The 23,900-nt window shown below is 45.7% G+C and overlaps 1 protein-coding gene across 1 annotated transcript in view; it reads left to right on the forward strand.

Moving 5' to 3' along the window:
• Nucleotides 1–23,900, forward strand: part of DLEC1 (DLEC1 cilia and flagella associated protein) — a 145,030-nt gene that overhangs the window by 100,898 nt on the left and 20,232 nt on the right. Inside the window, exons 23-31 of the mRNA XM_088446403.1 lie at nucleotides 91–201; nucleotides 2,332–2,456; nucleotides 6,830–7,015; nucleotides 7,182–7,249; nucleotides 8,421–8,572; nucleotides 17,217–17,332; nucleotides 18,945–19,015; nucleotides 20,489–20,712; nucleotides 21,031–21,198. Coding sequence (XP_088302529.1) covers nucleotides 91–201; nucleotides 2,332–2,456; nucleotides 6,830–7,015; nucleotides 7,182–7,249; nucleotides 8,421–8,572; nucleotides 17,217–17,332; nucleotides 18,945–19,015; nucleotides 20,489–20,712; nucleotides 21,031–21,198 — 1,221 coding nt within the window. The remainder of the gene's footprint in view (nucleotides 1–90; nucleotides 202–2,331; nucleotides 2,457–6,829; nucleotides 7,016–7,181; nucleotides 7,250–8,420; nucleotides 8,573–17,216; nucleotides 17,333–18,944; nucleotides 19,016–20,488; nucleotides 20,713–21,030; nucleotides 21,199–23,900) is intronic.

Below are 23,900 nucleotides of genomic sequence, written 5' to 3' on the forward strand. Positions count from 1 at the left end.
AAAAAGGATTTGATTATACGAATAATGTTGCCCAAGCAATAGGTAATCATTGTTCTACTTGCTAATATCATTTAATTTTTTTTTCTACAGCTTATGTCAAGTCAATCTAGTGCATGCTCAGCCAGTGTGATTCCAGCAAGTGGTGTGCTAGGACCTAATGAGGAGGCTGAGATGTCTGTGACACTGACAGTTCATACTTTGGTAAGTTACTGCCTGATATTATATTTACTAACTTACAATAGTATTGGAGAGGAGGTGGTGCACACCCGGGACTCTGTCTGCTGGCCCAGTTCCTACATGAAAGCAAAGTAGGGAAGAAGCACTTGATCCTGGTAGTGTGGCGTGTGACAATGTAGGTGCCAACATGTATGCTCAAACCCTCTGCTACCAAGCAAGCAGGCTGTGGAGATGTGGCTGCAGCCCTGAGTCCCTGTTACATTGGGCCCAGTCACAATTATGATTGGTCAGACTGACGTGTATATACTATTGAATGCTCCTATTTTATTATTCTCTTATCTATTCATTTCCATTAATCTTCTAATATCCATCCCCCATTTCCCCTCTTTTTACCTTTATGTAAATAACATAGCAATGTATTAAATTTTCTCTACACTGCTATGTATGCAGGTAAAGTGTGTTTATTGTAGATCCAAAGCAAAAATAATAATTAGTCTATGAGAGCTGATTATTAAAACCACTCCTGTTAGTTTAAATGGCTGAAATAAAAAATAGCACTTAGGCAAAACTGAGCAATTAGCTTTTAGGTGTGTAAATGTGTGTGCAAATACATGTGCTTACCAGTGAAAAAGGGGACAATTACGGAAAAGTACATTTGCACATTTGTAATCGAACTTTACATTGAAACAGAGTGGGAACTTTAAGTAGCTCTAAAAAAAATTCTGTAAGAAGTCCCATGAAGGCACAACCAAATCAACACAAAAACAGGCGGGATTAGTACACCATTATCTAAGACCACATCCGCGGTAGATGAACTTGCAATGGTAGACTGAGTCGCATCACAGGCAGACATTTTAGGAATATATGTAGCATAGAGAGAGCATCCCAGAGACATATTTACAATACATAGAGCACTCCAGAAACTAGTATACAATACAGAGATGATTCCAGAGACCAATATATAATACAGTGAGCATTCCAGAGACTGCCTTATATATTGACATCATCATAGAGACTGCCTTAAAATACAGTGAGGATCCTAGTGACTGATGTATAATACTGAGAACATCTTATCGACTGCCTTACATTATAGAGCGCATCCTAGTTACCACCATACAATATAGAAAGCTTGTCGTTTTATATTTATATTATACTAGTTACACTAACAGTAGTATAAAAGACATTCCAGCATTGACAATATAAAAAGAACATATAAAAGGTTGTGCATAATTAAAACCACTTGTTTAGCAAGTGCAGCAGTCCACCTATAATGTATGTCTAATCATAGCAATCAAAGTATTCCAAGCTAAAGTGTGAATAGCAGAGTGAAACCAAAATGCCCACCAATAATGTGCCTATTTGGAGTGACAGTCCTTACAGGTACTCAAACCCTGGTGCGAGCTGATTATGATGATGAGAGGCACTGGCCGCGTCTAAGGCATGGGAGTTGGTTGCATCTCATGTTTGTGGTAAACTCCACATAAGTAGCAAAATGCTAATTTTTTCCCAACCGCATATCACATTTACGCTTACACACAAACTGTGTCCAACGTTGATTGTGGTCCCATGGTGCGTGAGATGGCTCAGTTGAGACAATTTGTTTTGGGGCGCTCAATAGGCATGTATACCATAATTGTCCTGGCAATCACTGTACTCCATGCAAGCAGCTCCACCGGAGCACATTCACCAGTCTAACACACAATATGAATGTGCGGGAACAAGAAATCACATACAAGCCGATGGCCCCTTATAGGAGAGATCTGGCGCCCGATTAATTAAAATGGGCATTTTAAGTAAAAATGTACTTGAAGTGACCCCGTGAGCATGTTAAGCTTTAGGTGCAATCAAATTAGTATGGAAGCTGCTGGGAATAATAAAAGTCTTCGTTCCGCAAAAGATGGAGGACACCAGGTTGCCAGAGCCTGTTCTTGAAACATTAGAACTATTAAAAAAACAGTAAAAAGAAAAACAACAGACATGAACTGGCCACTATAATAGGAGGGGGAAATGTCCAAATATCTGCAGGAATCACAACAGAGTTATCTGATTTTTGGAATGCTAATAAGGGGGATAGACACCCTAGCTGGAAAACCACTCATTGAGATTATATACACGGAGTCCTTCCCTAACCAATTCTAGTGGTTTGGTGTTTAGGATGAACTGAAAGACCTGCCAATGTGCTGCATGGTTGAAGACATGAAGGAACCTCTTGTTTTGACTATGAACGCAAAAGCCCAAGGTCTACACGTCAGCTACTCCTTGCCTGCTATGGGAGAGAGGTGAGGATATATATATACGTGTTTCTTCCACTCTCATGTTGAATATGTTTCCCTGATCAGCAGACAGAGGGCCTCTTAACTGAGTTAGATGTTTATTCGTCAAGAGGTTAAAGTGTATAATTATGGGCCTGATTCCAAGGCGTATGATCCATAATCACAAGCGCATTCTGTCACAGATCACAGTTGCTAAAATATGCTAATGCTTCCAAAGCTTACCCGAGTATAGGGACGCCCTCTGCTGCCTTCTCTTATCCGTAGGACGACGTGCAACAACGTAAACATCGGTACCATCGACAAACATCGGCCAGTCATGCAGCATGTAAGTCAAGTGTGACCAGCTGCAAACACTGCATCTCTCCTGACACGTAGACAGCTCTCATGCTGTGATAGAGATCGCAATGGCTAATTTATGCACACCCATGAATCGGCATTGAAACGATCCGACACGACTGCCCTTTTGTAACCGGCCCCTGTTACGCCCCCCAAACGCTGACTACCTGTCACTCACTTTGCGAGTCATTCCTCTGTATGAACAGAATCCCATTGCAATCGCTGCACATGCACATTGCGGCTTTCGCAAACAATCTCTCGATCTGTGAAAATATCGCCATTACGTACATCTCAGAATCAGGCCCTATGTTCGCATCTTCTTTCCTTAATGATTTTAAGCTCAATATTTTTCCTGCTTCAGGGATAGAACAGGTCAGGCATAGAAGGGATCCACTTCAGATACACTGTAATTTGAGTATTGGTGTGCCAGGACCTCCTTACTCTAGTCAGCTTTATTGATGAGGATTGGACAGAGGGCCTGTTTCAGAGCCGCTCGTAAGCGGCCGCTCATTCGCTCTGAGCGATGTTCGCACAACTGCGCATGCGTATGGGTCGTAATGCGCAAACTTGTCATTGTGGTCGGAAATCGAGTGCTCGCAAAACAGCGAGGGGCTGCTAATTTGATTGACAGAATGTACCGTTTGTGGGTGGTAACAGGGGAAGGTGCTTGAAAACGGGGGAGTGGAGATCCGAACGCAGGCGTGCCTAACGGTAAAAAGGGCGTTTAATGGGAGTGCATAATTAGTAAAGGAGCGTCATCGACCACGTCACTTGGTTGTCTTTTAGCCTGAACTGCTCGCAGTACCCGATTAATCAAATAAATACCGGAGATGACGTGTGATGCGAACGGTAAAGGGGTGTCATTACAAACTAGCGAGCGCATTTTTCGTTCGCTCACTCAGACATAGAGGCGTCAACAAACTGCAATGATCGAGCGCTCAATTTAAATAGCCGGCCCCTTTTTGGAACGACTGTCCGCAAATAGCGTCCGGGTCTGAATCAGGCCCAGAGTCTTCTTGCAGTGTGAGCAGCACTGTCATACAGCCCCAGCAGCTCATGGCCTACACCCTGGCCTATTAGCTGTGAAGGGAATTTCAGAAAGTCTTTTTCAAAAATCTCATTAAAGGGGTGTCCATGGAAAGTGGAAAAAGATGTTTAAGTAAGCATAACAGGGCAATCAGCCTCCTTCAGTAGCTGGTCCCAGTTAAACAAGTCAACCTCACATCAAGGCCTCCAACATGAGGAGGAATGTAATTTCCTGGTAGTTGGGAAAATTCATAGTTATTGAAGAACCTCTCATTATAGACAGTATGAACCAGACACTGTCTGACACATGGCATAGCAGGCATTATGGGATCTAAGGGTGGCATACCGGAGGGGGTATCTGCAATCCACTTTATGCTTGCAAGATATTAATCCCAAATAAAGGTCGTCTGACAATTGGTAAACACTAAGTAATCTCAGGGTGAGGATGAGAAACCTCTATTGGCTATATAATGGTGGATACTACGGAAGTATGGTTGGCTCCACCCTGTGGGGCTCAATCTGAGTCGGACGGATCTCTTTTCTCGCACACAGATAGCAAGTGTTAGCATACAGCGCATGCACAGAAGTGAATGTGCACATGTTTGCGTAGCTCTGGTTGGACAAATCTTTGCCAGATCGTGCATTGCATGAAATCGGTGTTTTGGGGCAGGAACTGGGTGGCGATAATGTGATTGCATGGAGCTGTTCTATATTGTGGGAGTGTCATGGGAGTGTGGTTTATGTTCTGTGCTCTTCTGAGCCATGCATACGGGGAAGGGAGGCCTGTGTCAGAAGGATCTCTTGCACCCAGCATTGGGATGGTGCACATGCTGTTACTAATCATGATGGTTGCGGCTGTGGATGAGCCCTATGGAAAGTAATATTAGTATAAGATAGTAAATCAGACAGACATGGCATCACACAGAGTGGCTTTGCGTCCGACTCAGTATTAACCCCTATGTGGTTTTATTTTGTACATAGTTTTATATATACACCATTACTGGGGTTTTTAACTGTCTGTAGATCTTATTTCCCTTTTATGCCCCTCCCTTCCAACACCTGTACCCTGCCACTATGCCCACACTTATCCTGTTATTTCCCCTTATGCCCCTCTTTTCCTGTACCCTGCCACTGTACCCTCCCCTATCCTGTTATTTCCCCTTATGCCCCTCCCTTCCTATACCTGTACCCTGCCATTATGCCCACACTTATTCTGTTATTTCCCCATATGCCCCTCCCTTCCTATACCTGTACCCTGCCACTGTACCCTCCCCTATCCTGTTATTTCCCCATATGCCCCTCCCTTTCTATACCTGTACCCTGCCACTGTACCCTCCCCTATCATGTTATTTCCCCATATGCCCCTCCCTTCCTATACCTGTACCCTGCCACTATGTCCACACTTATCCTGTTATTTCCCCATATGCCCCTCTCTTCCTGTACCTGTACCCTGCCACTGTACCCTCCCCTAACCTGTTATTTCCCCATATGCCCCTCCCTTCCTATACCTGTACCCTGCCACTATGTCCACACTTATACTGTTATTTCCCCATATGCCCCTCTCTTCCTGTACCTGTACCCTCCCCTATCCTGTTATTTCCCCATATGCCCCTCCCTTCCTGTACCTGTACCCTGCCACTGTACCCTCCCCTATCCTGTTATTTCCCCATGTGCCCCTCCCTTCCTACACCTGTACCCTGCCACTATGCCCACACTTATCCTGTTAGTTCCCCATATGCCCCTCCATTCCTATACTTGTACCCTGCCACTATGCCCACACTTATCCTGTTATTTCCCCATATGCCCCTCCCTTCCTACACCTGTACCCTGCCACTATGCCTACACTTATCCTGTTATTTCCCCATATGCCCCTCCCTTCCTATACCTGTACCCTGCCACTATGCCCACACTTATCCTGTTATTTCCCCATATGCCCCTCCCTTCCTATACCTGTACCTTGCCACTATACCCACACTTATCCTGTTATTTCCCCTTATGCCACTCTCTTCCTATACCTGTACCTTGCCACTATGCCCATACTTATCCTGTTATTTCCCTTTATGCGCCTCTCTTCCTGCACCCTACCACTGTACCCTCCCCTATCCTGTTATTTCCCCATATGCCCCTCCCTTCCAATACCTGTACCCTGCCACTGTACCCTCCCCTATCCTGTTATTTCCCCATATGCCCCTCCCTTCCTACACCTGTACCCTGCCACTGTACCCTCCCCTATCCTGTTATTTCCCTTTATGCCCCTCTCTTCCTGTACCCTGTCAATGTACCCTCCCCTATCCTGTTATTTCCCAATATGCCCCTCCCTTCCAATACCTGTACCCTGCCACTGTACCTTCCCCTATCCTGTTATTTCCCCATATGCCCCTCCCTTCCTACACCTGTACCCTGCCCCTGTACCCTCCCCTATCCTCTTATTTCCTCATATGCCCCTCCCTTCCTACACCTGTACCCTGCCACTGTACCCTCCCCTATCCTGTTATTTCCCCATATGCCCCTCCCTTCCTACACCTGTACCCTGCCACTGTACCCTCCCCTATCCTGTTATTTCCCCATATGCCCCTCCCTTCCTACACCTGTACCCTACCACTGTATCCTCCCTTATTCTGTTATTTCCCCATATGCCCCTCCCTTCCTACACCTGTACCCTGCCAATGTATCCTCCCGGATCCTGATGCTGTGGAACACACTTCATTTAAAAACCAATTTAGGAAACTTTTCTAAATGATGGTTTTAGAAAATAAAACTCATGGATTAAAGAAAAAATAAATAAATAACATAAAAGTTACAATGTTTCGGCATGATAGGCTCCCACGGTTGCTGTTTTTATAATTATTCTATATATGTGGTGTTTATTGTCACTGGTAACCTATTACTATCTAGCATTAATATATAAAACTATGTATTTTCTGTTTTAAAAGGATCTATTTATATTTTTAATGTAATCTTATTGTAATCTGATTTGAAACTGTTGCATCTCTTATTGACTGGTATATTCTCTGTAGCTGGAATGAAGCACCTCCCTCCGCTCCTGCAGAGCTGCTAATTGACTTTGGGTCAGAAGTTGTTCTGCAGAGCATTGTGCAGCGGACGCTGATTCTGACCAATCACTCTGGGATCTCTGCACCGTTCTCATTACAAGCCTCTTATTTTACTGGTTTCCTTACTCCACAAATGCCGAAAACCTCTAAGTAAGTTATATATGAATAGGAAGCTTTCCATGTGTCCTTTACTAGTGTGTAAGTCCCAGCTGTTGTGTTGACTATGGATACAGTACAATGCATCATTACTTTCCTATGTAAACTCAAATCAGTTTCCATCATATTTATGTCATACTGAATCTTTCTTACTTTTTAGTCCTAAATCATATATCATCCAGAGGACTGCGCAGGTTGCAGAACAGAGAGCAAAAAGGGCTGAAGCAGGTGTGTAAACTGGACATATGCACAGCACTCTGGGGCAGATGTATGAAGCTCTGGGAAGTGGTGAAATGCAGAGTGATAAACGACCAGCCACTCAGCTCCCAACTGTCATTTTTCAAACACAGCCTGTAACATGACAGTTGGGAGCTGATTGGCTGGTCGTTTATCACTCTGCATTTCAGCACTTCCCAGAGCTTCATACATCTGCCCCTCTGTAAGATACTGTAGTGGACCAAAAAATAGAAATACCTGGGTAATGAGGGGCACCAAGCATATTAAAAGCAAGGCGTTACACAGACGTTAAGCAAATAACATTCTGGCATTCTAAAAAAAACTGAACAATGTTCTCATTGGCTCAACCAGTCACAACCAGGCACGATACCTGCTAATGAGTCACAGCGTTTAGGAGTAGAAGGGTACCATAATATACTGTATGTCCCACAGATCATTTTGCCATTTCATTAAATGGTAACTTTATGGAAGAAGAAGTTGCCTAAAGCTGGGCACACACTTATACAGTCGTCGGGCCGTTGTTTCGATTTCCATATGTTGTTTCGATATCGCAAGAGTGTGTGCGCACATTATCATTATGTTTTCTCAGACAAAAACTGGTAAATTGAAGCATCTCATCTTATGTGCTGTTTAATATCTGATACGACCAGGCCATATCGGACCAAAAGTGCTGAATGTTCTTATGGTGCGCCACCAGCAGCAGCGCTGCCTTTGTGGGCGTGCATAATTAGACCTGTCAGATGACTTGCTACAATACAAGATTATCTCCATCACTGGCTTTCGTGTATATAAATGTAACTTTGCATAAACACCTTAAATGAGAATAAATTATACGCTGTATGACCAGGGGGCTTATGTAATATCTTAATGTAATAGCTGCGAGAACTCCTGCAAATCTTCCCATATTTTTAAAGCTGCAATCATTTTAAAGGCAAAACCAAACTGGCAAACTGGCACAATTCAATAATTTCAGAAGGTCTGGAATCCATGGTTGCTCTACCATAACACCCCAACCTTCAAGTATTTCTCTGAAAACTCTTACTGCTTTGTCCATCTGTTAATACCCAGTTGTGATTGTTCCCAATTGTAAAGTGCTATGAACTATGCTGACACTATGTAAATAAATTGATAATACTATTAATAACTTCTTGTGTACTTTTAGATTTAAGAACATCAATATTATCCGATGGAAGAGGGGCAGCATTCATCCCTCAGCCAAGCTGTGGCACACTGGGGCCATTCCAGCAGATATCCATTGATGTGATTGCTTATAACAATATGTGGGGAGAGTATACAGATCAGCTTATCTGTACGGTATGTGTGTTACAGGAAGCATATAGTAAGTTTGTTATTTTACTCTTGTGCCTCATGCCTCAGTGTTGCAACTAGTATCTAGTGAATTTATAAGCAGCATTCTTATTGGTTCTGCCCACCCCAGTGTGTGTAGAGCTGGTACACTTCAAAAGCGAATTCCAGTTTTGTAAAATGTAAAAATAAATAATATGCTTAACCGTTTTATGCTGTGGGGACCTTAGAAGACAATGGAGCTCAAAAAGAACCAAGTCTGTTGTGTAAGTCACAGCCTAATAATGGGCCTTATTCAGCAAGGATCACAACTGCGATTCCGCACACAGACGGACGATTGTTATGTTCTGCGTATGCAACGCATTGCACGAACACAGGAAGTGCTATTTGGGGGTGGTGACGGGGGGGTGGACTGTGAAACGCAGGCGTGCTAGGGCGATTGAACGCAGTTGCAGAGGCGTGCATAAATTAGTCACTGCGACGCCATACGCAGCTTGGACTTTCCCTGCGTGCGATGAGGTTAGCAATTTCTGAGTAAGGTCAGACCTTGTGCAAGTGTGCGAGAGACTCTGTGTTACTCGATGTTACCGATGTTTTTGCAGTCTTGATAAGTATTATGGATGCAGTTTAGGTGCTTTGGGATCGCAGGCACACTCTACATGCATGTGACTGGCGGCAGGCAGATGTAAGGTGGGCGTCCTTATATTGTGTTGTGACCAGGAGCCCTGAGAGGGGAGGGGGGTACTAATTACCCGGGCCCGGGCTTGCTGGAGGGCCCCGGCCAGGACCCGGGTGTGCTCGCTCTGAATGTGGATGTTTTTTGTTTGTCTCTGGCTGAGCGGGCTGGAGACCAGTGGCGTAACTAGGGTATTTGGAGCCCAGGGCAGATTTGAAAAGGGAGACCCACCCCCCATGATGTGCGCGCACCGAAGGCGCGCATGGCAAAAAAATGGGCGTGGTCACTTAAAAATGGGGGGTGTCAACATGACACACCCCTTTATTTTCACACTGAACATTCCTATCCATATGCACCTTAACCCCAGTAGTACCCCTTATACAGTACCCCCAGTATGCAGTTGTGGTCCCTCTTATGCAGGCCCATAGTAGTGCCCCTTATACAGTATCCCCAGTAGTGGTCCCCCTTATACAGCCCCCAATTAGTTCCCCTTACTCAGTAACCCCAGTAGTGGCCCCCCCAAATGCAGTGCTCCATGTAGTGTTCCCCCTTATGCAGTGCCCTCAGTAGCAGTCCCCACAATGCAGTGCGCCCAGTAGCGGTATCCCCTTATGCAGTGCCCTTTATATGGTACCCCCAGTAGTAGTCCCCCCCCTATGCAGTGCCCTTTATATAGTGCCCCCAGCAGTAGTCCCCCCCCCCCATGCAGTTTTCCCAGTAGTGGTCCCCTTATGCAGGCATCCAGTAGTGATCCCCCCTATCCAGTGCCCCCTGTAGTGGCCCTTCCTATTATTGCCCCCAGTAGTGGTCCCCCGAGTGCATTGCCTCTAGTAGTAGGCCCCTTTTATAATGCCCCCAGTGGTAGTTCCCCCCCCCCAACTAGTAGTCCCCAGTAGAGGTCCCCCCCCCAGTAGAGGTCCTCCCAATAATGGTGCCCCCAGTAGTAGCCACCCCTCCCCCATTGTGCCCCCACCCCCAGTAGAGTTCCCCCTAGTAGAAGCCACCCCCCTCCCCCATTGTGCCCCCAGTAGTGCAGATAGGTTAAAAAAAATATATATATATAAAAATATACTTACCTGAATCCACGCTGCTGCTGCTCGGGTCCGCGACGCCGCTGCCGCCCGCCAGTCCTCCCGGGCTGGCGCGCTCAGCATTATGGGACAGACGTCATGATGTCATGACGTCTGTCCCATTACCCACTGCAGGAGCCGGACGGAAGCCCGGCTCTTGCAGTGGGTTCTGCAGCAGTCAATGATAGTCTATCTGACTCTCATTGGCTGCTGTTTAACACACGCATCGTCGCCAGTGCTGGTGGCGATGCGTGTGTTATGCACAGCCTGAGCCCGCCTCCTAGCGCTATTGGGCAAGTGCTCAGGGGGAGGGAACGGGCTCAGGTGTGCAGCACAGGACCGGCGCTGGAAGCCTAGCGCCGGTCCTGTGTAAATGTGTAGCACTGACCGCACTCATTGCGGTCGGTGCTACACTGGCTAACTAGGGCGCCGCCGGTCCAACGGCGCCCAGGGCATGCACCCCGCTCGCCCTGCCCTAGTTACGCCACTGCTGGAGACCGTTGCGATTATCGGGACCATCGGGCTTGCGACGAGAACCTGGGATAGGGTCTAGCTGCCGCAAGCCCAAGTGGACTTCCTGCTCTAATAGAACAGGAAGTCCACTACTGACTTCAGTAATGATGTCAGTCAGCCCTCCTACAAACGCCAGGCGTTCCTAAGGGAACGCCTGCGTTTGTCCGGCCACCCCTGCTACCCGCCCACAAAACAGGGTGAGCTGTCAATCAACATCAACAGCCGCCCCGTCTTGGTGCGAGCCCCGTGGCGACTGAACTTCAGTCACTCAGCGGGGCTCGCGCACGCCAGACGCGGCGCGTGCGTAGTGGGCAACCATTGGTTCGCTTGCGAGCGGCTCTGAATCGGGCCCTCATATCGTCTCTCTCGTGTAATTGTGCCACATTTGAAATATAAAGCGCCAGTAGTAACCACACTGGGACTCGTACACATTAATGCAGCAGGGGTGGGCATGTCACATCACTAGGCAGTCTCCTATGCATCAGATTCATTGCTTCTTATTTGGAGGATCAATTTAAAGATTCTGGGTGAGGGCCCCCCACACTGAAAGAATAAAAAAAAAAATATTTACATAACTGTAATCAGTCTTAAGTTACTTATGCTGGCTATACACGCTGCAATTATCGGGACGATCCGCCCGATATCGGCGGATAGCCGCGATAATTGTAGCGTGGGGGGGGGGGACCGAGGGTTAAATATTGCTCGGTCGGGCATGCTGGATTGTCCAGCATGCCCGTCCGATGCGATATTTACCCGGTAACTGTCGGCCGCATCGGGCAGTGTATGCCCAGCGCGGCCGACAGACAGACTTTTCCTGTGTTCCTTCCTACGGAAGGAACAGGGAAATGTCTCCTCCCCCGGGGGCGGAGCGCAGATGTCGGGCTATACACTGTGAGATTTCTCTCACAGTGTATGCCGCGGACATCTGCGGCAGGCAGCCGTCCAGATAAAATGTCTGTCGGTCTGACAGACATTTTATCTTGCCGTGTATGCCCAGCATTAGTAGTTAAGGAAGCTCAAATTGTAGGAGTACTTAATGGTTGTATTTATAAATGTGTATCATGTATCAAATAAGCCTCTAGTTTTGTAAACGGGACACAATGCTTGTCTTTCTTTGGCTTTCCCCGTCTGCTCCCACTCTCTGGAATGCTCTTCCACGTTCAGTCATACTTTCATCTAGTCTCCCAGCCTTTAAGTATGTCCTTAAAACTTACCTTTTCACTCTGTCTTACCTATCACCATTCCTCCTAACTCTTCAGCCTCTGCATCTCATAGCTCTGATTCCCCACTCCTTTTGGCTGCCCAGTTTGTACAGCCGTCCGGAACCTCCTGAGGACGATGCAGGCAGTGCTATACTTCCCGGTGCTGGTGGCCAGCACAGGGCGGGTTTGTTTTGTGTGATTATGCTACTATGTCAATTTGTAAACTAGCCTGTACCTGTGTACTGTCTTATAACATATAACTAAAAGATGGTGATGATATTGTAAATTATATCTTACTTATCAACTGGATAAGAGGATTCCTTCTATGAAACTATTTTGTTTTAGTAAAGTTAGTTGAGGAAGAGTGAAGAATATGTGAAAGATACAAAAAGAGGTTGTCCACCTAAAACAAATAAATGAACCTTATTATTACTATTTTATATATATTAAACTATTGCTCGAGGATGTCAGACAGTGAAATAATTAGATTCCCACCTATTGCCTCCACAGTCCTTTCTAATGTTGGCATCTCTACATTGCGGGCAGTGGGCTTCTGTCCCCATGGCTGCTGCAGTTCTGGTGCTTTGGGATCGCAGGCACACTCTACATGCATGTGACTGGCGACTGGGAGGCAGGCAGGTGATGCTCCGTCCCTGGCCCCTCCCATTGTATTTGTAAATGCAATCAGAGAGAATAGGCAGCATCTTCTTCCAGTAACGTACAAGCAGCGTCCAGCCGTGCTGTTAGTCTGTTCAATGTTGATTAGTGGATGGCTCTGGCCCCTACACACTGATTGCTGGATCACTGGAGCTATCCATCAATCAGAGTGGATGAAGCTGTAAGGAGAACCAGCAAGGGACTGAAGGCAGAGTGACTAATTTGATTGATTCACCCCTTTGATCTCATGTCTGAGTTTTAACAGGAGGCTTGCAGATTTGGGCTATGGATTTCAAAGAGGATTTTTTTTTATATATTTTATTGACTTTTTATAATAATGTCAATCAGTTATACATAATATTAACAAAAGTAATTACAATGCAGAACATGCCATCATCAGAAGAATTATTTTTTATGAGAGATGGAACAGATCTGGGGTTTGATTTTAATAAAGGAGGGATGGTCAGATTTAATAAGGGAGAAGGGGACAAATCTAGGGTCTAATTGTTATTCATTGTTTTTAGATCTAGGGTGTCATTTTTAATGAGGGAGGCAGTTCAGATTTGGGGTATGATATTTATTGAGAAAGGGGAGGCAGATTTGGATTATGTATTTTAATGAGGTAGGTGGTGGGTGGACAGATCTGGGGTATGATTATTAATGAGGAAGGTGGTGGGTGGACATATCAGGGGTATGATTGTTAATGAGGTAGGTGGTGGGTGGACAGATCAGAGGTATGATTGTTAATGAGGGGGTATGATTGTTAATGAGGAAGGTGGGGGGTGGACAGATCAGGGGTATGATTGTTAATGAGGGAGGGGTTGGTCATATCAGGGGTATGATTGTTAATGAGGAAGGTGGAGGGTGGATCCCTGTCACTGCGTCCGCAGATGAATCACCCCTGAAATCACTCTGCAGACCAACATTGAAGACCATCCCTAGCAGGGCTGCCATCAGGGGGGGATTGCCGGAACTGGAGTACTGTTCCCGGACAGGAGGGGGTCCATCCATAGTGGCACAGTGTGGCTGTGATCAATCTCCCCTGCTGTTTGTAATCTCTGTATGCTAAGCTTTGCCAGGATCAAAGATTGTGGATTGATTATGCTGTCTGCCACAGTCTGAATGTATCAAGTGCTAAGCTGCTCATGAGCTTGCCAGGCACTCTGCCAAGTCCCCAGGGGCAGCAGTTGTAAGATGAGACAGTGAATGAAATACTAATAATGCACACTGTCTAATGCTAAAGTTTATCATGCAAACAGTTTATCATGCAAAAGTAATCTAAAATAGCACTTTATAAGGGATGAGTGTGTGACAGTGTGTGTATGAAGCCAGCCCCTCAGCTCTAGAACCTGTGTAATTTAAGAGTGTCCCAGTTCGCTTATTATAGAAAATTATCTTCAGGCTATGTGTATAAATCAGTAGTTCCCAAACTTTTTTGAATCACGGTGCCCTAGAGTATCAGCATTGTTTCCACGGCACCCCTAAGTAAAATTTTTTATAGAGAAATTCACAAAAAAATGTAGTAAAGTAGTAAAGTGAAGTATATTGTGCTCCCCTGTCATCCTTAGGCTCAGTTATGTGGTGGGGGACAGGTTTGCGCCTCAGTTTGTCCATATCATTACATTACATTGACCATAAATAATTTGATTTGATGCTGGACCACAAACCTGAGGCACCCCTGCAAGTGTCCCAAGGCATCCCAGGGTGCCACGGCACACACTTTGGGAACCACTGGTATAATTGTATAAGAAACTTAAATGCATTCTGTGTTTAGGCTTCCATTCCCAAGCTATCTTTTTATGGCATGTAAATATTCCAAAATACTGAAAAATCCGATATCCAAAATATGCCTGGTCCCAAACATTTTAGATATGGGAGACACAACCTGTGTATGTATGTGTGTATATGTGTGTGTGTATATGTGTGGAATCAGTATGAATGACCGCCAGCAGGAGTGAAGATCCCGACAGGGGATTAAGGTAAGTAAAACTAACCCTCCCTTAGGGGTGCCTAACCCTAACCTCCCCCCTAGTGCCTAACCCTCCCGTAAGTGTCTAAACCTAACCCCCCCATCCCTACATGCTAAACCTAAGTCTCCCAGGGGGGTGCCTAACCCTAACCCTCCCCCTGGTGGTGCCTAATCCTCCCGGGGGGGTGCCTAACCCTAACCTCCCCCTGGTGGTGCCTAACCCTAAGTCCCCCCCCTAGTAGTTCCTAACCTAACCCTCCCCCCCGCTTCAGTCCACGCCCGCCGCCTGGCTTACCTTCGTTCGGTTTGCTGGGCTCCCGCCGTAGGGGTAATGGAAGGAGTCGGGATTTCGACGCCCATCATTAGACCTCTGCCGGGATTTGACAGTCAGGAAGCTGGCAGTCGGCATTTCGACCGTCAGCTTCCTGACTGCATCCCATATGTGTGTGTATGTACATATATATATACACACATATATATATATATATATATATATATATATATACACTACCGTTCAAAGTTTGGGGTCACCCAGACGATTTTGTGTTTTACATGAAAACTGACTTTTATTTATCAAATGAGTTGCAAAGTGAATAGAACATATAGTCAAGACATTGGCAAGGTTAGAAATATTGATTTTTATTTGAAATAATAATTTTGTTCTTCAAACTTTGCTTTCGTCAAAGAATGCCCCTTTTGCAGCAATTACAGCATTGCAGACCTATGGCATTCTAGCTGTTAATTTGTTGAGGTAATGTGAAGAAATTTCACCCCACGCTTCCTGAAGCACCTCCCACAAGTTGGATTGGCTTGATGGGCACTTCTTGCGTACCATACGGTCAAGCTGCTCCCACAACAGCTCAATGGGGTTGAGATCTGGTGACTGCGCTGGCCACTCCATTGCAGACAGAATACCAGCTGCCTGCTTCTTCCCTAAATAGTTCTTGCATAATTTGGAGGTGTGCTTTGGGTCATTGTCCTGTTGGAGGAGGAAATTGGCTCCAATCAAGCACTGTCCACAGGGTATGGCATGGCGTTGCAAAATGGAGTGATAGCCTTCCTTATTCAAAATCCCTTTTACCTTGTACAAATCTCCCATTTTACCAGCACCAAAGCAGCCCCAGACCATCACATTACCTCCACCGTTCTTTTACAGATGACGTCAGGCACTCTTCCAGCATCTTTTCACTTGTTCTGCATCTCACAAATGTTCTTCTGTGTGATCCAAACACCTCAAACTTTGATTCGTCTGTCCATAACACTTTTTTCCAATCTTCATCTGTCCAATGTCTGTGTTCTTTTGCCCATATTAATCTTTTCCTTTTATTGGCCAGTCTCAGATATGGCTTTTTCTTGGCCACTATGCCTAGAAGGCCAGCATCCTGGAGTTGCCTCTTCACTATAGACATTGACACTGGCGTTTTGTGGGTACCATTTAATGAAGCTGCCAGTTGAGGACTTGTGAGGCATCTATTTCTCAAACTAGAGACTCTAATGTACTTGTCTTCTTGCACAGTTGTGCATCGGGGCCTCCCACTTCTCTTTCTACTCTGGTTAGAGCCTGCTTGTGCTGTTCTCTGAAGGGAGTAGTACACACCACTGTAGGAAATGTTCAGTTTCTTGGCAATCTCTCACATGCAATAGCCTTCATTTCTAATAACAAGAATAGACTGTCGAGATTCACATGAAATTCTCCTTTTCTGGCCATTTGGAGAGTATAATTGAACCCACAAATGTGATGCTCCAGATACTCAACTAGCTCAAAGAAAGGCCAGTTTTATAGCTTCTCTAACAAGCAAACCCGTTTTCAGCTGTGCTAACATAATTGCAGAAGGGTTTTCAAGGGTTTTCTAATCATCCATTAGTCTTCTAACGCACTTAGCAAACACAATGTACCATTAGAATACTGGAGTGATGGATGCTGGAAATGGGCCTCTATACACCTATGTAGATATTCCTTTAAAAAACAGATGTTTGCAGCTAGTATAGTAATTTACCACATTAACAATGTATAGAGTGTATTTCTGATTCATTTAATGTTATCTTCATTGAAAAAAACAGGGCTTCTCTTTCAAAAATAAGCACATTTCTAAATGACCCCAAACTTTTGAATGGTAGTGTGTGTGTGTGTATATATATATATATATATATATACAGTATATATATATATATATATATATATATATGTATATTATATCTATCTCATAACAATAGAAAGTGGTGACTATATTATTCTCAAATTGTTTGTTTCTCTGTAGTAGATTGATCGTTTGTTCCTAAGGTGTGTTTCTGGGTCAGTCTAAGTTTGCTGGCAGAAAAGTCAGGAGCCACTTGCTTGCATTATCCCCCCAGACTTTACATTGCCAGTCAGCCCCTGATTCCTCGCTGCCTGTGTTGTGAAGAAGCAATCTCAGTGATTGGCATTGCCAGCCCATATCGACACGTCTTACAGAATAGAACATAGTTGTGGTTTTCTTTTTGCTTTAAAAGCTGCATTTATTCCTCTCTGTGCACAAGTATCAATTATTAGTTTCAACTAATGAGCTCCGCACCTTCCTATCATTAGGTTGGTGATCTAAACCCTAAGGAGATTGCAATGAAGATGACTGTGAAAGGATGCCCTATATACTTCCAGATGATAGGACCACGACCTGATCGACAAACTGAAGGGCCTGTGTTAAGGTAAAGTGTAGGCTCATTGTAATGCATAATACAACATAGAATGCATTGGGTGACATTTAATATATCCTATGCGGTGATGAAATGTCCATAGCAAGATTCTAACTCTGCTTTATCTAGTGCAATTTGAAAAAAATAAAATAAAAGCAAATGTCTAATAGCATATTTTCCCTTCTTGTGAAATAATCTTTTATTTAATTACTAGCTACCAGCCCCAGCTTCACACGGGAACAAGTTCATCTTGCCAGAGCCCCTTGCATCTCATAACAACCTACCTGTCCCAATGGCCGTGTTTTTACCATTTCATGGTGGTAGCATCCAATGGAAATCATTCTATGGTGTTCCGATGGTTGTTTGTTTGTTTCTTAATTCCTAATAGCTCTGCCTCCCCTGGCTCCTTCCTGGCTACTGTGTCTGCATCAGGGCATCTTCATAGGTTCGTTGGAGGCTGCCTCTCACTCACTGTCTGCATTAGGGCATCTTCATGGGTTCGTTAGAGGCTGTCTCTTACTCACTGTCTGACTCAGACGTGACCCTGAGAGAGAGAAAGAGATTACTTCTTTGAGATAATAATGATTTTGTAATAATTTTCAACTTACATTATCCAGCTTTGAAAAATGATCATGTGTAATGTTAAAGTCACATAATGTCTAAATATATAAGGATAAAGAGTGATGTAGCAGGGGTCACAGCCGGCATATCCCGCCCCCAGCGCATGTGAGCAGGAAGATGAGCGCCGCCTAAGGGAACATGTTGCTGCTTTCTATGTAGTGGGGGGGCTTTTCAAGGCAGCCCCCTAGGTGTAAGTGGGTTTTGTTGGGGCAGTGACCAGGGCTGCCATCAGAAATTGTGGGACCTGGGATTGCCAAAATAGGCAGGACAGGTTATTAGATTATTAAATCCAGTGCTCTACCATCTGCCAAGCTCCTTTATTCCCCTCCCCAACAGTTATTAAATCCAATGCTCTTCCCGGTCTCCCCAGCTCTTTTTCAGTACTTTACTCACTCCAACCCCCTCCCCCCTCGTTTATTAAATACAGTACTCGGCGAGTTGCCCAGCTCTTTTTTTCCCCCTACCATGCTGCTTTTGCCACTTACCTTGTTCCCAGTTCTTCCCTCTGGCATATTCTCTGCTTCTTCCCCAGCTGACGCTGCTACTCACACTCGGCTGGTCTTCCAAACTCTCCCTCCAGCCGTGCGTCATGACGTCACCCACGCCGATCCCACAATAATCTTTATTGAATATGGGGCTGGCGGTTGTCCTGTGGGCTGGACTGGAGGAGCGGCCCGAGTGGACCCTGGCTGTCTCCTCCATTTACTTGATGGGGACCGGGAAGGTGGCGGGCGGTAGCAGCGGTTGGGCCCCCTTTCTTCTGGTCAAAGGGGTAGTGCGGGCTGCAAGCTGTACAGTGGCGGTAGGAGCAGGTGGGTTTCAGTGCGCCCCCCCCCCCTGTTCAGCCAGGGTCCGAGCCTGGGACTCCAGTTCCGGCAGTCCCCCCCTGAAGGCGGCCCTGGCAGTGACCATTCCATTCCTCAGCCCTGGGTCCTGGCATGGGTTGTGCACCCTCATTACAGCACTGATGATAAAAACGTTATGGTCTGTTTCTTCCTCTAAGGTTTGGAACTCACGTGTCAGGTGGAGATACGATTTCTCGCTGCTTGTGCATTAATAACACAAGTCCCTGTGGTAAGTGTGTGTGTTCATCTATCTTACAGTATATATAAAGAACAATAGGGACTATTTACTAATTTAAAAACAAAAAGAGGACATTGAGCAGAGTGGTATAATGCATGTAGTTTTATTATTATTATATGTATTATTTATATGGCTCCACACAGGCTCTGCAGTGCTGTACAAGCCGGTAAATGTACAGGTACAACATAGTACAGACAAGAACATTACTTATATCAATATAATTACAAAATTGCATTGCTCCGATGATATAATTATGTAGGGAATACAGAGGGGAGATGGCATTGCTCGTGAGACCTTACAATGTATAGGGACTAAGGGCGGACACAAGCGGATGAGGGATACAGAGCTGAGGAATGCAGAGGCTGGGGAATAGGAAGAGGGGTAGTATTCTACAATTAACACATTCATTTTAAGGACACGTTTGGAGGCTGGAGGCCAGTCTGATTGGGAGGGTGTTCCAGAGGTAGGGAGCAACACAGCATATGTCCTGGCGGTAATGGTAGGAGGAGGAGAGGAGGTGATCATTGGAAGAGTGAAGTGGGTGGGAGGGAGTGTGCATGGAAATGAGGCTGTAAATAAGGAGCAGAGTGGTTGAGGGCTTTGTTGGATTAAACTTTTAATTGAGTTTAATTGTGAGTGGGACAGGGTGCCAGTGAAAGACTAACACAGGGGGCAGCAGAGATAGAGCAATGAGGCAGGAAAATGATTTTGGGCTGCAGAGTTCAGGATACATTGGAGAGAGATGAGGCAGGGAATGGGAAGGCTAGATATGAGTAGATTACAGTAGTCAAGGCAAGAGAGGATGAGAGCATGAATAAGATGCAGCTCTTTCTCGCCCTGGAAGCCCTTAAACCCTTAGAGATATTACAGCATAGGAAATGGCAGCATTAGGATAGGGACTGGATGTGGTGGAGAAGGAAAGAACAGACTTAAAGATGACACTCAGACAATGTATGTGGGGTGCAATGGTGAATGAGAGCTTATCACTAGAAAGGGAGAGGGGGGGGGGACCTTGGCTGGGGGGAAAGAGGATGACTTCAGTTTTGGAGATGTTGAATTTTAGAAAACTTTGTGACATCCAGGAAGTAACATGGGAGAGTATAGGGGGGGGGGGGCGAGTTTAGAAAGAGAGATACATTTATCATCAGCATAGAGGTAGTAATGGAGGTAAAAGCAGGAAGGGGTGGTGAATGGTGTCCAATGCTGCTGTAAGGTCGAAGTGTGTGTGTGAATAGAGAAGTTGCCTTTAGATTCATCAGTGACCTTGGTGAGCACTATTGCGGTGGAATGAAGAGACTGAAAGCCAGATTGGAGAGGGTTAATGCGGTAACAATCATTAATCAGCGGAATGAAATCAATCTGATTGGTTCATCTCAGTTACTGCAACATCTGCCCTCTTACGTATATATTGTACCGATGTAAATTTCTGCTACTGTACTCACTCCTGTACTCGCTCGCTTTCAGACATTCGCATAGACTGGGAGACCTATAACCGAGAACATGATAGTTCCAAGCTTGTAGACCTCCTGCTGCTTTATGGAGATCCTTTCCCCTTGAAGGACATAGATGGAAATGAAATTGTTGATTCCAATTTGGATTCTGCAGAAAGTGAAGGCTCTCCTCTGAACTGGGATAAAATCCCCAGTACGCCATGGACTATGTCATCAGCTTCTCGCAGAAGCACCGATGTAAGTGTCAAACCTGAATGTAAATGATTAGTCACTTTGACTGTAAAAAGCCTGGAAGTGGGAAGACAGATGATGCACACGTTATCTACCTCCTGTATTCCCAAAGCAGTATTCTTATTTTTTATATGAATGTGTCCAATGAGCAGTATTTTAGGAGATAAATGGAAGAAGTGATAATAGACTGTTATGTGAAGATTTTATATTTTTGCTCATACATTTATTTATTTATATTCTATTTAATTTTGCTCTGCATTATTCTATCAATGATCATTATAAAATGTAATATGATTTATTGTAGTATAAATCTTTGTCCTTCAGCACTTAGAGGGTGAAGAACAGACGGAACAGGCAGACGAAGAAGTGAATGAGAACACTAATGATAAAGAAAGAGCATTAACACCAGAAAAGAAAATAATCTCTGTTATTCTGAGACCTCACGAGGGAGTGGCCTCTGATTACCCATACTGCATCACTCCCAGACAGACGGTGAGTCCCTACACAAGAATGACATGCATTCCGGAGATTAGCCCTCGCAGCCGTTGTGCTGTGGCCTATGGGATACACTTTGGTTAATTAGTCGACAAAGGGTTCCCCCGGGACCCTCCCTTGCAATGGCGGCGGCCGCGCAAGTACAGTGAGCGGCAACGCCATAACTAGGGTGGTGCGACCTGTGCCACCACACAGGGCACCTGTGCCACCACACAGGGCACCGCAGGACAGGGGGGCGCTGTTCGGGCCCTTCAATTTTCTAATTATCATTTTCACTTGTAGCATCCTCTTATTTTAGCATCTCCTGGCCTCCCCTATCTCTTCCCTGGCCCTTCCCCATGAGGCCATGGCTCTTTTGGGCACAGTGCACCAAAAAGTCTAGTTATGGCTCTGGTCAGCGGGACTTCGCATGCGCAGTAGCCCCGGCGGCCCTCCTGGGCACATCGCAGGGACTTGCTCGTTTTGGAGCCCCTGCCTCTGTGGGTGCTGGATGATACATTCCGGCACTATGATTGCATTTTGCAATGCGACCATGGGCGGTAATGTCATGCTCAGATCGCATGGCAAATGTGATCATTAATAAATGGGCCTACTTATCAAGTAGCTGAGATCATGGCGTCTGGGTAAATATTTGCTGAAATTATTTCTAATTGCCATGGAAATATTAATGCTAATATAGTCACCATCATTTCTGAAAACTGGTGCAGTTGGCTGCTCTGTGTTACAGCTTTTTTAAGTTACCTGGTCACCTGTATTCATAAATACCCCTGTATCAATGAATACGAGGTTTCTGTTTGTCTTGTAAATGGAGCTTTTTTTGTTTTAAATGAGACTTAGGGGTAAATTTACTAAGAATCGAGTCTGGGACAGTTTGCTATCTCTGGAGAGTTTGGGCATATTTTTCCACTCGCAAATTTATTAATGTCAAACTTGGCTGAGAGATCTCTTTTGCTACGGGAAAATACTGGAGAGTTAGCAAACTCTCTTCAATTCACCATCAGCTAAACTCGAGAACCTTTTCACTAGTAAAGATAGGATTCGTGAATTTACCAAGCAGAGAGCTTCTAAACTCTCATGAGAAGGTACAACTCTCCTGTAAAAACTCAGGGAAAAAAACTTTCCTGCCTGTGATTGGCAGAAACACAGGTCACTGTGATCCATGTATGTTTCTGGCTGTAAATAGAAAAAAAAGGGTTAATTTTTATTTAAAAAATTACGTGGGGTCCCCCCCCAAAAAGCCTAACCAGCCCCGGAATTGTCAGCCTGTCCTGGTACCTAAAATTACGGGGAACAAAACAAGTAGGATCCCACTGTAATTTAGGTACCAGCACCAGGCTGCAGGGCCAGTCATGGTTTTAATTATAGGGGAAAAATATTGCGTAGGGGTCCCCCTATAATTAAAACAGGTACCGGACCCAAAATGGCCGGGCTGCAATGCCACAGCCCAGAGACCCTATTACTGAGGCTACAGGGCCAAAGCATTCTCAGCCTAAGCCGCTCAGGCCAAGCCGGGGACATCAGGGGAAGTGGGACGCCCCCAAGAAGGCCCCCCACGAAACCCCAGGCTTGGTCTGAAGCCCGGGGCTCTTCCCCGCACCCCTGGGCTGTGGGTACTGGGGTAATAAGGTGAAGAATAGAATTAAACTATTGTCTTTTACAGTGGGACTAGGTGCCAGCATGCCTGCCATTTGCACTTGTGGAATTACAAGTGCCAGCTGGCGGCCGGCACCCATATGCCCACTGTACAATAGTTAAATAAAGACACCACACACACACCGTGCCTAGTAAAACTTTATTTCATACCCCTACCCACTCACACATACTTACCTGAACCAGCCCTGTCCTCTTCTCCAATGCAGAATCCATAATGACTGGCCCTGCAAAAAAGATTTTATACTCCCCTTCATCCTGGCGCTGGTCTCCGTAGCATCCAGGGAAGTCACCGTCACCCGCTCTGTACACTTACGTTAGCGCTGTATGTGTGAGACCATAGACAGCGCTAACCGGCTCCCGACTGAACAGGGAGAACAGTCAAGAGCTGCTAGCCAATCAGCGGCTGCTGTTTGAACGACAGATGATTGGCTCCTGCTCCTGACAGTTCCCATGTAGGCTGATAATGCAAAGTTTTACTAGGCACGGTGTGTGTGTGGTGTCTTTATTTAACTATTTATTTTACAGTGGGGGTACGGGTGCCGGCTGCCTGCTGGCACTTGTAGTTCCACAAGTGCCAAAGGGCAGGCATGCTGGCACCTGCAGTCCCACTGTAAAATACAATAGTTTCATTCTTTCTACTCCATAGGGTATCCACAGAATACCTTGGGGGGTATAGGCGATGGCGGCAGACATCCAGGCACCACAGAGTTACATTTTCAGCCTCCCAGGATGCACTGGGGTCCCTCTCCTATACCCCGCCCCCGAGCCTGAGGCCACCCAGTTTTCGTCGGTGCCTGGCCGGACCAGTCGCACCGTACAGAGGGGGGTCTTTTCAAGGCCCCTGAAGATTTCTTCGCAGCTGTGGCTGCACAACTATAGTGCTCCAGCATAGGACAGTCAGTATTGACGTCCATGCTGTCACTCCTACACCCCGCCGGTACCAGAACGCCGGTACCGATCCGGGGATGCTGGTTGGTAGCTGGGGTCACAGCTAGCGGTGATCCCGGCTACCAGGACTGTGGCCGGATGCACGGGGGACAAGGTAA

The sequence above is a fragment of the Taudactylus pleione genome, unplaced genomic scaffold, assembly GCF_031769625.1.
Source record: "Taudactylus pleione unplaced genomic scaffold, aTauple2 ptg000398l, whole genome shotgun sequence".
Taxonomy (NCBI): Eukaryota; Metazoa; Chordata; class Amphibia; order Anura; family Myobatrachidae; genus Taudactylus; species Taudactylus pleione.